General features: G+C 43.4%; 1 protein-coding gene across 3 annotated transcripts in view; it reads left to right on the top strand.

The window, feature by feature from the left end:
* The first annotated feature begins 5,290 nt into the window (after positions 1-5,290).
* The window catches only part of lsp1a (lymphocyte specific protein 1 a), a 43,132-nt gene continuing 32,982 nt past the window's right edge, over positions 5,291-15,440 (top strand). Inside the window, exons 1-2 of one of the 3 annotated variants that reach the window (XM_071459692.1) lie at positions 5,291-5,411; positions 7,479-7,601. In XM_071459692.1, the coding sequence (XP_071315793.1) occupies positions 7,543-7,601 (59 nt within the window). In that variant the 5' untranslated portion in view covers positions 5,291-5,411; positions 7,479-7,542. Of the gene's footprint in view, positions 5,412-7,218; positions 7,602-15,440 lie in introns of those variants that run through there. The other 2 variants (XM_071459702.1, XM_071459685.1) reach the window with 2 other exon arrangements.

The following is a 15,440-nucleotide window of genomic DNA, read 5'->3' as shown; positions in this document are numbered from 1 at the left end:
GCCTGCTGCATATTCAGCAGGACAAACAGAGTTTACTGTAAGAAAAAGAGAAACTAGTCTCTGTGAAAGGTTTTATTATGAGCCCGGTGTCAGCAGATCTGTGCTGGCATGGAGACTCGACTTTATTTACCACCACAAACAGAAAAAACAAGGAGATCATGTTCTCAGTAAAAAGCCCCTGAGGGCAACAGCGGCATAAAAATACAAGTTTATGTCACTGTGTTGAGGCACACACACACACACACACACACACACACTGTTCACTGTACATGGCGGGCTTCATCCAGCAGCAGATATTCAGTCTGTCATCTTCAGCCTCAGGTCTTTGTCTTCGGATCAACTTTCCCATTGTCAGCTTCTCTCAGACTCGTTTCGAACATCTGAAGAGTCTGAAACTGATCCTGCAGCTGCACGATGAGGCACCGCGGCTGTTTAATGTGGCTTGATTCCCACTGAATAGTTGCAGCAGTAATGACAGAGTTAATCATCATTATATCATTTACTAGTTCTACTGAACTAGAATGTAACTTGAGTAAACAATGCATCTGTGCTCATGACAGTCAGTGATCAGAAACCTGCTCTCTCCAGCTTCATCTGGTTTCTAAAACCAGAATATTATGTTTACAACACATGATGCAAAAATCAGGGATCACCAAAGTGATAGCAATTCATCCTCTGGGAACCGTGAACGTCTGTGCCAATCCATCCAGGAGATGTTGAGACATTTCACTGGATAAGTGAAAATTAGTGCTGTGAAAAATGAGCAGATGAATCACTCTAAATTACACAAACATCTGGTGCTGCCTCCTAAGTTTGACCAGTTGTGCAGGAGTCTACGTGAAGGAGCATCTCACCTGTCGAACAGCAAAAGAAGAAGCGTTCGACCAAGAGTTCACAGGATTCGTTTCTCAGGCAATGTCATTTATAGAGAAGGTAGCTGGTATCTGCAAACTGACAGCAACACTTATGACCTTGACCTTTTAATAACATGTAATAACATTTCAACACTTCTACAAACCCAACTAAACAAACTCATTGTCATTGAGTTTTTGCACTTGGGAGACACAACATTCAAACCTGACAAACGTGATATCTTTCTGGTATCACTTCCAAAGCTCCTGCTGACTGGTTATTTCCTATTTTCAGTGAACTTGTGACTGAGCAGCAGAGCGTAAATCCACCGACACACAGAGCTCTGTGCTGTTTCGCTCTCGGTGTCAGGAGAGGAGATCTCTGGGAGGAGGCGCTCTGAGTGGGAGGTGATGAGAGCAGCTCTGGCATCACATGGAGGAGAAGCAGGAACACATTCTGGGTCGCAGGTCAGCACTCCCTGAGCTGGCAGGGAGGACCGGCGCTCTAATGGATCAACAGTGTGAGCTCTCTGAGGAGGAGGAGGAGGAGGGAGGAGAGCTGCAGGAATGAGCTGCTCTCCTGGACCTGGAGCTTTAATCCTGCTGCCGCCAGAGAAGCAAAACAGACCTGGTTTAAGCTTAAATTCAGGCCTTGCAGGAGAAGCTGAGCCTCCAGGATTTACCCCACCGGATTATACCTGAGGAAAAAGTGACATTTTTGACACCTGGACTTATTGTTTTAGTTTTGACTCTCACTCCCGTCAGATTATATTTTCTCCCGAGCTAAGACCTCACAGAAACACAAAATAAAAGCTTCAATGTGCTTCAAGTAAAATGCTTGTTGGACAATTTTGTTAACTTGCAAAAACACACACTGTCACCATAACGACTCTATGTAGAGAGCGTACAGGCGTGTGAGAGGAGGCTCTCGTTTTCTTGTTCTTCACAAACTTTCCTCCGTCTTCTGGAGTGAGAGCTGTCTGTACCAGTTATTGTGTCAAAACATACAAAAACATGCAAAAGATTTATGTCTTCAGCTCCTTCTCCAGTTTGTCCAGTCAAAACTTGGCAACTGTTGTCTTCAAATTACAGATGCAGCATTATTATATTCTGCACAGGGACCCAGAAACCAACCACCTCTCTACTGCCTGGCCACAGGTTGTCAGTATGGACGTTAGTTAATTCATAGATGTATGGAGTACACAGTGCAGTGAGCTGTAAGTATAAAGTGGCAGAAAATGTTAATATATGGCCCTCGAGCCGGTGCGGCCTTTGTTAACTCAGTAAATACAGCTGTGGAAAGTGCCTCTGATACCACAGTAGATTAGTAAGACACACTTGACCTCTTAAATCTTAAACCGCAGCGGACTGATGGTGGTTTCCATCGATGCCTGGCATCAGCAGATAACCTCCAGCAGCAGGAAGCCAAACACAGACGCTCGGGCTGTTTGCTCAGAGCTGAGAGTGAACCAACAGACTGAGGGGGTTGTGTCTCCACTGATGGATGGAAGTGTTTGTTCTCCAGGAGATAAAACACAACTGTTTGTCTCTGCGAGCAGCTTCACACTGTTGTCTGTGATGTGTCCGGGGCAGCGTCAGTGGAGCCAGGACGGGCACTTCAGGTTTTGGCATTGAAAGTAAAATTTGACAGGAAACATTGCCACTAAAAAATAAAACATGGGCAAAAAAATAAATAAAATAAAATAAAACAAAATAAAATAAAACAAAATGAAATAAAGAATCAACATAATTTGCAATTTAATAAATTTATTTTATTTTAATATTCCGTAATTCTATTTTTAATTTTATTTCTAATAAAATATTTTATTTTTATTTGCTGATTTATATTAAAGTCTGTAAAATGCTCAGCTTTATCTATTTTCCCACAGTGCTACAGGAATTCACTGGAAATGTGGAAAGTAAAATGTGATAAATAAAGTTGTAAGTTATAATTTCATGAATGTTTTTTTACACAAAATAATTTTACAAAAAAATATATAAAATTACAATTTACAATTATTGAATAATGACTGCACTTTGAAATATACCACACTTAGTTTATGTATTACAAACTGTAAATATTTAACATTTTTTAACAGACTTTTAAAAAAATGATCTGGAAGAAAAACATCTCATTCTGCCGAACATGTATTTTTATATAGATGTGGCTGGAACAACAAACTTGAAACTGAACTAGAAAAACAAAACACAAACTGAAGTCTCTGCTCCACACAGGCTCCACCTCTTTGCCCATTTTTGGATTAGCTGGGAGTTAGGGGCGGAGTCAGGCTCTGCCAAGATGGCAATAGTGGAGCAGCTCACTCTAAGCATCAGAATCGCTCTTCAGAAAACTGTGATGACGGTGACGTCACTGAGGCTACATCCATCTTTATTTACGGTCTTAGTTTGTAACACAACATTTTGAAATATAGAATCAGAATCAAAATCTCATAAAACTGTAATTTTATTCTGAGAAAATTAAAACTATTAAAAAAAAAAAATTACAACTTCTCGTAACATTACAACGTTTTTCTCAAAATATGATTTACTCATGAATTTTCCTTTGAGTTTGAGCAGCTGTTCTCAGGAAACAGAGAAGGATGTGAATCAGCAGCGAGCTTGACACGAAAGAAACGTATGACAGCGAATATTCTCATTCCTTCCTGATGCTTTCAAAACTGCACAAGAATTATCATCCCAGCTATCATCAATTTAAGCTTTTTCATTTGCGCAATTACGCTGAACTTTGGCATGAATCATAATTGATTGCTGCTTTCAACAGCAGAGTATTTCCAGTCACAATCATGCTGCGTTCAGGGATTTTTGTTGGAAAATGTCAAACTGTTTCACAGTGTGGAACAAATGTCAGAGTCATGTCTGGACATCATTCAGACGAGCAGATACAAACCACAAGCTTCGGCTTCAGCTGTGAAATGAAACACGTTCGGCCTCTTTATTCCGCAAGAAGTTGGGAGGATTAAAAACGGACCAACATGTTGGAGAGTTGATCTGCAGCCTGGACCACAACTCTCCATCTATCTTTGATCAACACCCAACACCCAAGCAGAGAGAACACTTACTCATCTCTTAAATTGAAACTGAAGTGGAAATCCACTGTGTCATGTTGGGAAACACTTGGACAGGGCAGTGAACACCACACTGCAGTTTATGAATGCCTCATGTTTTTCTGCTAAGCTCTGCTGTAATCCAGCCCGAGCTGACCAAGTAGTTGGACTCTTAACAGCAACAGATTGATTCACCATCGCAGCCTGATTCTGCAGCTGGTTGAGGAGGTTTACACAGGATCCAGCTCCGGACATGTGTCCACACCAGTGTCTCTCACAAGCACCGAATATATTTCTGCCTCAGCACCTCGTGTCTGTGAAATGACACAAATTGAGGGAAGGAGGGAAACAGTCTCCTCCTGCTCTCTGGGATCACCTAGCTTGTGCTTTAACGAAGCCAAACTCTCATTTACACATTTAACTTTTTCTGTCATCAGGCAATGAAATTTAATCACAGCTCATAAACACTATATTGAGCAGCAGTCATCACCAAGCTGCTGAGCTGAAGATAAAATTGTCATTATATCCACACACAAAGTTTTTATCTGATTTGATTCATACAGATTATTTTATTAGATGAGGTTAAGAATCCTGAAAACAGTGAATGTTTTCACCATTTTCTAAAATCCAAATAGCATTTTATTATTATTATTATTTTAAATATGTGGTTGTTTTATTTTGGTAAATTCTATATTTCCTGTGTGAGAACTCAGTTTAGATTTATTGATTTATTTGGTCGCTTCTGTTTTTACCAGTGGCTTTGAGACACAAGATATAATTCCTTTTGGAAAATATAATATTTGTTGCTGATAAAGTTCATTTATTTTACCAGACAGTTAACTCTCACCGCTCATAAACCAAATTTAAAGTATATGTGTGAAAACAGAGGCAGATGGTGTGTGACAGTAGATTTTTGTAAATATACACTGAACAAAAATATCACTTGTTTTTGTTCCCATTTTTCATGAGTTGAGGTAAAATATCTTTGATCTTTGAAGCGTGTGTGATCTGTGTTGGTGCCTCAGGTGTGCGTCTCAGGTGTGACGTATCAAGATGCTGATGACACAGCCTGATTGTTGCACAGGTGCTGGGCTGCTCACAGTCACAGGCCACTCTAAAATGTGCAGGTTTATTCTGTAAAGAGACATTTATTAGGAGCATCATAGAGAATTATGGGCGTCGTGCATCAGATCCCGACCCTAGAAACCCACAGTCCAGCGATAAATGTCTTTAAAACTATCTGTTTTAAAGTGGCCTTTTATTGTGACCAGGCTGAAGCACATAATGACAATGACACAACCAAAAAAGTACGAGTCAACTGACAAAATGAAATTTGACCCTGTTGCTTCCGAACTGATGATCTGAATGAAGAACATGTAGGAGGCAGGTCTCTGTGCAGGAGTTTTCTTCACTCTCTGCCACTCTTCTTTTACACCGAGGCTTTCAACAGCAGCTCATGGTCTTCACTGCAGCAGATGGAGCAGCTCAGGTGAAAGTAAGTGGACCTTTAAGTGTACAGTGTTGCTGCCTCAGTTTTCCACCTGGCAGCAGAGCAGGTGGACTTCGACTCAGGGTTTTCTTTTTTTTTTTTTTTTTTTACTGTCCAGCTTTTTCGCTTTTCAGTTCTGTTTGTTTAAGAGCGTCTGAGTGTCCAGGTTGTGTTCAGGTCAGCCTGTGTTCGTTGGAAATGGCAGCTCTGCTTTATGAGCTCAAGCATGAATTGGTGGTGGTGGTGGGGGGCACGTCCACACTATGAATTCACTTCTCAGAGTGTCCTTTTGTCTGACGTGCCACCAGGCAAGACTTACTGGAATTGGTTACCGTAGTAACGGCGGTGTGTTGAATGTGTGAGCGAGGGATTCGGGAGGAGCAGACGGAGACAAAGACGCACAGTTTGTTTGTCGAAGTGTGAAGGACAGAGAGGAGGACGCTCGACATCAGAAACAAAAACCAACCTTCCGATGTTGTCATTTTACCTGTTTTCTGTGTTTTTACATCACTAAGTTTGTTTCCTTCCACCTGCTTTTAAACTGTTCACTGAGAGTGCTCGTATTGTTTTGGACCCTTGAACTTTTACATTAAGGAATTTCTAATTTCAGCTTTGTTTAAAACTACAATTACAGACAGTGTTGTCATGGTTACTGAGTGGTTATACTCGGCTGAGGTTATGGTTAATAAAAAGGAAACAGGAAACATTTAGTCCAACACTTTGTTGACCCGACCCTCCACCTGCTCCAGGTCTTTGTCACTTCATTGTGACATTTTGTTGTTTTGGGGAAACTTCCGGAAACGAGATTCTCTGGCTACATCCACACGACTACGTTTTAGTTTTAAAACTCTCTTGTGCTACGTTTGTCTGATTTCCACACGAACTCTGAGTTTTCAAAACGCTGCTGACTCCGGCAGTTCAGTTTTATTAGTACAGCACCAAATCTTAATATCCATTATCTCAAGGAACTTTACAGGATGAAGTCAAGACCTCACTTTATCATCAGCCTGGACCAACAGTGGTGAAAGCGACATGGATAATGAATTAGCTACAACTGTCTCTGTTGCTCCTCGTTCGTAGTATTTTCTGCAACTAATCAACTGCAGATGAGAAAATCTGCTTCCTGTTCACACCGGCTCGCACATGCTCAGTGTACGTGGATCGTCATGTGTGTACAGTTTCAGGTGTGTTAGTTTGTTTTAAAATAAAAATGTGCTACTGTGGATGTAGCCTTTATTGCAGGCTGACTGTTCCCCCTGCTTTCAGTCTTGATGCCAAGCTAAGCTAACTAGGTCTAGTTTAGATACTTAAATATATTTTGCTGCTGTTGTTTCTTTACTTTTACATAAAGTAAACTTTAACACGTGTCAGAGCATTTTCACAGCTTCTGTTCAGAGATAACAAACACCTCCCTCGCTTTGTCTTCCCCTGATCTTTTCTTGCTAATCTGCTGCTTTGGCAATCAGGGGGAGATTGAATTGTTGGGGAGGGGATTGGGATGGTTCAGTAGTGGATTTTTTTTCTTCTTAGTTTGTGGGGGGGGGGGGGGGGGGGGTGTATCGTCTTTCATTCCCCCTCAGGGAAGACCACATGACCCGGCATAATAGAGAAAGGCAGCGAAGAAAGAAGAAAAAAGAGAGAGAGAGTAGAGAGAGAGATGTTGGGCCCCGCTGTTCTGAGCTCTTCAATGAAAACCACATGTAGGACAGAGGGAGGGGGGAGAGGTGTGTGTGTGTGTGTGTGTTAGAGAGGAGGGGCTGGGTGGGGGGGGGGGTGTAATGACTAAAAACCCAGCCTCCCAGAGACAGAGGAGGGAGTCACTCTGAGCTTCGCTGACATTCCCAACAAGCTCTGCAGGGGAGAAACTGAGTGTGTGATATACAGCAAAAAGAAAGTGTGTGTCTGTGTGTGTGTGTGTGTGTGCAGTGTAACACACACACACTCTCTCCGGGCTTCGGTGCAGCTGCAGGGACAGAAAGCTGCCTTCAGGGTCGAGGTGGAAACTTCACAACTGAAGAAGAATAGGAGCAAATTTCTCTGATTGGCCGGTGCGATCCGTTTTGTTTCTGTCAGAGGAGAGACAAGAAGAAGAAGAAGAAGAAGAATTAGAAGAAGGAGAAGAAGAGAAGAGGCCAACATGTCCAACGCTGTGCTGAGGAGAAACTCCAGCAAACAGGGTTTACAGAACCTGATGAGGTACGTGGTCGATCTGTCTGTCTCTGCTGCCGGTTTCTGTTTGTTTCTGCTGCACACGAACAGAGAGAGAGGCAACTGAAGTTAATGTTTAAACACAATGCACACTTTAAAACACACACACACACACACACACACACACACACACACACACACACACAGACACACACACTGATTCAGGTTGAGATTAAAGGTAAAAAATGATCTTTTTCTGGCTCAGAGGAGAATCAGTGAGTTTGTGTCTGATATTTGGGGGAAACCTGAGCAGATGAGGATAAAGAGGATTGTTTTCAAGCATGTGTGCCTTTGTATTTTCTGTGTGTGTGTGTGTGTGTGTGTGTGTGTGTGTGTGTGTTAAACAGGTCTGTCTAAATGGGAACAGTGGGATTACTGGGAGTGTTTTGGGTCACGCAGGGTTTTGGGAGGATTTGGGTGTTTTTGAAATGGACTCACCTCCTCTCACTTTAATTAATCAAAACAAAGAAACAACGTTAAAAATCTGTTCTGCTCAAAAATCTTCACTATTTTTATTTTTAAAACACAATCACAAGCTTAATTAATATGAGTAAAATCAAGGCAGGAAACTCAGAGGTGGACGCCCGAGGCTTCCCCGTTCCACGGAGAGGGGAAGTGGTGTTGGCGACCTGTGACAGAGGTGAAAGGTCACCTGAGTTAGTCTTTTGTTTTTTGGGTGCTTACGGGCGGCGGCACGTCCTGTCTGTTTTTTTCATCCAGTGTCGGGTTCCAGTGTAACGGTTCAGACCGCTGAATGTTAGAGGATGAAATTCTGTTTCCCATCATCAGGAATTAAAATGAGCTTTTTTGTTGTGTTGTTGGATCAGTTCAGGTCCAACACAACCTGGATCAGGCTCATTGTTCTGATCCGGGTCTGACCTCCTCTGGTCTCTTTTATTTTGAAAATAAATTCCTGTAGATTAAGTTTTGTTCTGTTTTCAACAGACCACATCTTTTCCGTCAGAGTGAATCCATCTCTCAGATGATTTGAGTGTTTCTGTATTTTTGATGCTTTGTTCCATCAGAGACTCATCTCCCCAAAATCTCATGTCTTTGGAAACTTTGGGGTCTCTGCTCTGACGAGTTTAGTGGAGATGTTCCAGCAGAATTCAACAGTTTTATTGATAACTCTGATTTTCTTTACCTACAAGAGCACAGATCAGTTGAGCTTAAGGTGTCGTGGCCTTTTCTGGCTCATATTTATGTCACTAGCCGAGTTTCCATTAACCTGCTTAATGCTCAGTTTGAAATTGCAGCCTAAAAAAACACGTAATGGAAACACATGGATTTCGTAAATAAAATGTATGACATGTATAAACTCTCGTGAGGTGTTTTTTCAGACTGTTCGACAAAGCAAAATTTAGCAAAAGTGAAATGGAAAAACTTTTTCCACTTTTAAGTCACATGGCATCCAAAACAGACTTTTATCTCCTGGAAACCCCTGAAACGTGTCCTCAGTCAGATATTAGGGTTTGCTTTCCGGTCATTACGTGCAACAGACGCCCTCGTCACCTTCAATTAAATACAACGGCTGTTGCCATGGATGCAATCGTCCCAACAATTAGCAGATTCTGCAAAATCTGTCGTCGTGGTTAAATGGATCAATATCATGAATGGAGAAACGCATAACATCATCAATGGAAACACAGAACATGCATAAATAGGTTTTTTATCTGAAACCCGGCTACTAGATAGATAAAATACTTCTTTGATCCCTTGGGGAAATTCAAAAGACTTAAAGCCTTAGACTTGTGCACAACAAATTATAGTCTCATTATTCCAACAAGGAAACACTGCAACCTGCAAAAAAATAACTAAACTGTACAAAAACGAACAGTTTAATCATAAGATGTTTGTACTTTCATACATCTGATGAGATTTTTGAGCTTAAGTGTAAAACAAACGTCCGTCCCTCTGACTGTGAGGTGGTGACTCAGGAAGCTGATGCGTGTTTGTCTCTGTGAACCTGGCCTCAGTGAGTCTCAGGTGTTAAACCCGCCGAGCTTGGTGTAAACCTGTGAGTCACAGTGAGCGTGTGTTTATGATGAGCATGTAACAGCTGGAGGAGGCGGCATCCCGCTCTGATTCAGTCCACTCATGGCGTCAGTCTGGAGGAGCTGACATCACTCCACAGACCGGCTCCAAAAACACTCGCAGGACGCCGGACGTTGGCATCTCTGCTAAACTGTGTTACATCCATCACCGTCTCCGTCAGGCAGCGGGACGGGGTCTGTGTTTTTAGGAGTGTATCCAGGCGGTGATGATGATTTCCAGTGGTGAAGGAGGTTAAGTTGTACTCTGTGCGTGTGTGTATGTGTTTGTAAAAAAAGTCCTTATGTGTGTCGCTGTTGGATGTGATGAGGGTGGGGTGGTTGCATTACAGTCCAGGGGGGGGCGGTTCAGGGTCCTGACAGACTGACGGATACAGCTGGTACCCGGTCTGGAGGAGCAGGCTCGGGGGCTCCGGTGTCTTCGCCCAGATGGCAGCAGACTGAGGAGGCCCTCGCGATGCCGGCTGCTCTGTGGGTTTGGCGTCGTTCCAGATGACCAGGAGGGAGAGCAGGGAGGCATCAGTGATGTCACTGGTGCTGCAGCGTCTTGTAGTTGGAGGCGAACCACACGGTGATGCTGTCAAAACAAGCCAGTTAGCTTCTTCGTCTTTTCTCGCACCACCTGCCTTTGTTGTGAAAATATTTGTGGTCGTGGCCTCGACAACCGGCCGATGTCGAACATTTCCAACAAACTGCAGCACTGACTGTGTTTCCTTAATTACCTGAACGGTCACCGGTGTGTCGTCACCTTCACACCGTCACACACCTGTTGCACCGTCAGACCACAGACACACAACACATCCTCACAGCCGTGCAGCAGCAGCAGGGCCGATCTGTCTTTAATCAGCTCTTTCTGGGAAACCAATACCTCCCCCCACTCCCACACCCCCTCGCCAGAGGTGATGTCATCCAGGAGGCATACCTGCTTCAAAACACACTGACCTCTGACCCCTGAATCCCACACACATGGGTGGGTTCCCTCAGTGTTTACGATACAGGGAGATAAGACACTGAGGAATGTTTTTTGGGGGGAGAGGGTGGTGGAGTTGATGAGCGACGGGGGCATCAAAACCCCCCCCCACAGGTTGTGTGCATTAAAAGAACTGAGGGAAAGTAAACAGAGCCGGGTTTCCTGTTTCCAGGGGTCATATCTGTGTGAGCAGATGATGGTTTTATCTCTCTGACCTCAGTGCGACGACGTCATGTTAAAACTGATGGGCTGCACGTAAACACACAGACCAGGACTCAAACCAGACTGGGTCTTGTTTTACTGTTTAATGAGTCCAGTATCTCAGTGGACACAGAATTCAGATTTAAGTTCTTCCCTTTTTCACAGTTTCTCACCTTGACACTCTCACTGTGGATCACTGAGATTTAACAAACCTCAGCTTTTTTAAACACAGTCTTGTACAATTATTCACATATTTTATGGGTAAATGCTGCCCAATCTGGAGAAGTGGCTGAACTCTGAACCAGCAGCTGCACCATGTGTGGTTCATGTTGGTATGTGACGACCGTTAAGATACACAGGTTAAAGGTCGCATATTTTTTTACTCTTCTTCTGTGTTTTATCTGAAGTGTTGATCTCCATCAGAAGATATATTTGTGGTTTTAAGAACTAAAAACCATCTCAGTGTAGTTTTACATCTCCTCTCTCAGGCTTCTCTCTGGAGCTCTAGTTACAACAGGTCAGTCAGCCAATCAGAGGAGAGGATCTGAGCCTCTCCTCTGACTGGCTGACTGTTTTCTGATTGATCCAATTTCAGGTAAATAATCAGAGACACCAAATCCTCCAAGGTTGGATGGTGGGTCCAGGTGGGCGGGGCTTGGGGCGTGGCTGAGTGGTGACTGCTTAGTTGTGACATCACAAAGTTCCAGAAGTCCTGACAGCTGGTTTTAAGGCTCAGTGTCTGAATACAGGCTGTGTGCATTTCTCTGTGGACTGAGGCTTTGATACTTTCACAGTATTAATATAGAACCTAGACCTGCTTTATAATCACAAGCACAGCTCACTTTGTACAATATAGGACCTTTAATGAGGAGTTCATTACACTATAATAGTTATAATTTTTGAAATAATTAAATACAGTAATGTTTTCTATGTAGCTGTACAGTGTATATAAATATGTTTTTGCCGGAAGCCTTCAAGAAAACCAACTGAAGATATAACTAAAGTAAAGTATAAGTCTGTTGACATTCTCATGATCCCATGAAAAAGACTAGAACAAACACTAAATGTCTCCTAATAACAAGAACAGTGTGTGTATCAGAGCCTGACACATCTGATTCCTCTGAGCCACAGAGCTGCATTGTTGCTATAAAAACACATCAGGGAGTCGCACTGTTGCACGTCTCCTCTGTTCTCTATTTACAATAGAGACAAAGAATAATGCAGCTTTATTCTTTAATTAACCTAGAGATGAATTACGATGACAGACGTCTGTGACTTGTTTCTAACTGTGAAGGCAAATTACATGTCACCGTGAAATATAGTGTGTGAACATAAAGGGAGGGTACCTGAGGTGTAAGATAGGACCCCTGGAGTCTTCACACTGGTGGTGGTGGTGGAGGAAAGCCAGCTGGTGGGTGAAGGAGACTTTCAGCTGATTTTCTGACCATCCTGGAGGTCACAGTGTGGATGGGGAGGTGTTGTGTTGCAGTAGTTGTTCTGACAGACACAATGACAGAACCCGAGCTGAGATAAGGTCAGATATGATGAGACTGAGGATCACAGCGGAAACGGCAGAAACCCACACAGACGATCCTCAGAACTGAACTTTGTGACTGAATTTCCTCAGAGTCAGATTCTTCAGTTTTATTTGTTTGTTTTCTTCTTTGCCTTTCTCATGGATGGATTAGTGAAGGGGCCCGGGGCCCAGGACGGGGGGGGGGGGCACTGTGCCTCTGGTAACTATGACGTTAAATGTTAAAGGTCCCATATTTTACACCAGTGTTTTATTTGAAGTTTAGGTATTTATATTTTGATACATTTGTGGTTTTAAGAACCAAGAACCATCTCAGTGTAGTTTTACATCTCCTCTCTCAGGCTTCTCTCTGGAGCTCTAGTGACAACAGGTCATTTTGTATTTTCTGAGTGGTCCAATAAAAATACAGCTGATTTCAGGTAAACACCCAGAGAAACCAAATCCTCCAAGGTTGGATGGTCGGTCCAGGTGGGCGGGGCTTGGGGCATGGTTGAGGGTGGTGACTGCTTTGTTGTGACATCACAAAGTTCCAGAAGTCCTGACGGCTGGTTTTAAGGCTCAGTTTCTGAATACAGGCTATGTGCATTTCTCTGTGGACTGAGGCTTTGATACTTTCACAGTATTAATATAGAACCTAGACCTGCTTTATAATCACAAACACATGGACATCTACCTTAATACAATATGGGACCTTTAATATTCCTAAAGAGAAACATGATCACAAAGAGTGGGAGGGTCCTATATAAGAGGGTGGGGGAGCCTTTAGTAGTAGAGGTAAGCTTTAAGGCTATGGGCTAATTATCAGATATGCTAACAAGTGCGTCTTTAAGTTCATATAATCTGACTGCAGGATTTAGTAATGTGTGAGGAAATGAAGTAATTTGTGGGGATGAATTACTGATGTGGGAACTATATCAGAAATCTCACTGTGACATGTGCAGCTCTTCTTTGGTGAATACTTTCCCAGCTTCTCTGGTCTCAGGGAAACTTTCAGGGCACTGACCTCCTCACCTTTGCTCTCTTGTTTTCTGCTGCTTGTCATTTTTGGCCATTTTGAAGCTTCAGATGCAACCAGACACTGAGTTTATTTTCTTTGGTATTAGAGAAGCATGCCCTCGCCGCATGTTTCTGGATTTTGGTTTGTTTAGGTTCACTATGGACAAATACAAGAGTCTGATTCTGTACTTGTTGGGTCCTCGTCAATGTGTATTAAACTTCTGATCCAACATCTCTGACTTGTTTGTTGTCCTGTGAGATGAGGTTTTTCCTGCTGACTCTTGTGTGAGAATGGCTGCAGGTTTCCTCCTCATCCTCTGGTAAAATCCTCAGACCAAACAGGGAACTCAACCTTCAGGGATCAGTGGTCCATTTGTGCTCTGCATGGGGGGGCACAGACATCCAGACATGCAGCCAAAACATGGTGATTACTGTCTGCTGGGGGGGGGGGTTGTTGGACTTCTGGCCCTGACAACTGGTGTCTGACTGCAGGCTGGTAACTGACGTGCCCAGGACCGAGGCAGCTGGTGATCTAAACCTCCCTGTATGTGTGTTACCTCAAAGTGCTGCAGCGACATCATCCATGCAGAATGTAAAACCACACAGACTGTGGAATTTGATTTTAGAAATATTCAATTCAATTTTATGCCTCAACTGGTTGAGTAAAGGGGAGAAAGAGATTTCAGCAGACAGGATGCTTCTCATTTTCACAGTGTGCAGGTGGAAGGCTCGTAGCACTGCAGGCCAAGGTAACGCCATCCAGAGTCACTGTATTATCAGATCATGTATTTCATGTGTTTAGGCCCAAGTACAATCACTTCAGTTGAAGACACCCCCCCCGCTGTTGAGGACAGGACTCATGGGAGGAAGTTTTTCTTTGCACTGTTTTTTACAAGTAAACTAGTCCTTCGAGTGATGTGATCAAGTTAACATCCATATTCGAACTGGACAGTGGCATTAACGATAAAATCAATCATATTGAAAGGAGACGAGCAGCAGTTTGACTCTGTGCAGGTCGAAGCCCCCGGCTCCTTCCTCACAACTCGTCTGGTGACTGCAGTGAGTTGTTTTTTCTGGGAAGCGGCGTCTTTCAGTTGTCGTGTCAGTGATTCAGTGCCCTCCGCCGCCCTGACTTGTTTCAACACAGCACTGACTTCATCTCACAAACGTCTTCCCACCGTCCTCGTCTGTCCCGCGGAGCCTGGCTGGCTTTCAGGCTGAAAGGAAACCGTGTTATTATTGTGTCATTCAGCCGACTCATCCAGCCGATGACAGCATGTGTGCTTACAAAAGAGCAGATGAAGGTTTAATGCTTTCAACCGTCCCCCCCCCCCCCCCCCCCTCCCACACACAGGAGGCTCCCTCTTTTACTCTCGTTCCGGTGAAATGTTGCCGGACAATAAAGTCAAAGCCCTGGACAAGTGCGGGCAGATAGAGACCAACTCTGTGTGGTTTAGCTTCTCTGTAGGCAGGTGGTGGAGCTTTCGTCTGGTTGGTGGGTACGTGTGTCCTGTTTCTAGTTGTCGCCGTCGGCTGCTTCTAATTTTGGTTCTTTTTCTTTCATAAAGTCTTGCGCCACAAATCTGTTAGCAACCAGCTGTGTCTCCAAAACACTGGAGGGCTGTTTGTCACTTAAAGAGACAGTCCAACACTGTGGGGTATCATTTATCATGTTCTGTGTCATGCTCTCCGGAGTCAGATGAGAAGATGGATATTAGTGTCTCCTCTGTGCGTCCTGCACAGAGATAGGCCCAGTTCCTCACAGTGACAGATCCTGAGCTTATGATCATGTAAGACAAAGAAAAGCAGCAAAGCTTTTCATTTCAGACGTTTGTACCAGAAACTGTTTTTGGCAGAGAGAAACTGTTCCAGCTTCCAACAACTCCAGGTCTGTCGCATTTACGTGTCGGATCTTGTCTATTGAACAGGTGTAGAAATGTGAGATTAGAACTGATCATCAGTCAAGACAACCCTGCAATAACCTTTTTAGTATCCAGCTCTTTATCTGCTAAATGCTCCACTATGTTCACCAACTGACCGATGAACAGAGGAAATAACTGGTGGACCAATCAATA

The sequence above is a fragment of the Trachinotus anak genome, unplaced genomic scaffold, assembly GCF_046630095.1.
Source record: "Trachinotus anak isolate AG129_WGS33_773 ecotype Australia unplaced genomic scaffold, CSIRO_AGI_Tana_v1 ptg000002l, whole genome shotgun sequence".
Classification (NCBI taxonomy): Eukaryota; Metazoa; Chordata; class Actinopteri; order Carangiformes; family Carangidae; genus Trachinotus; species Trachinotus anak.
The sequence above is the reverse complement of the archived record's forward strand: the minus strand, read 5'-3'. Positions and strand labels throughout refer to the sequence as shown.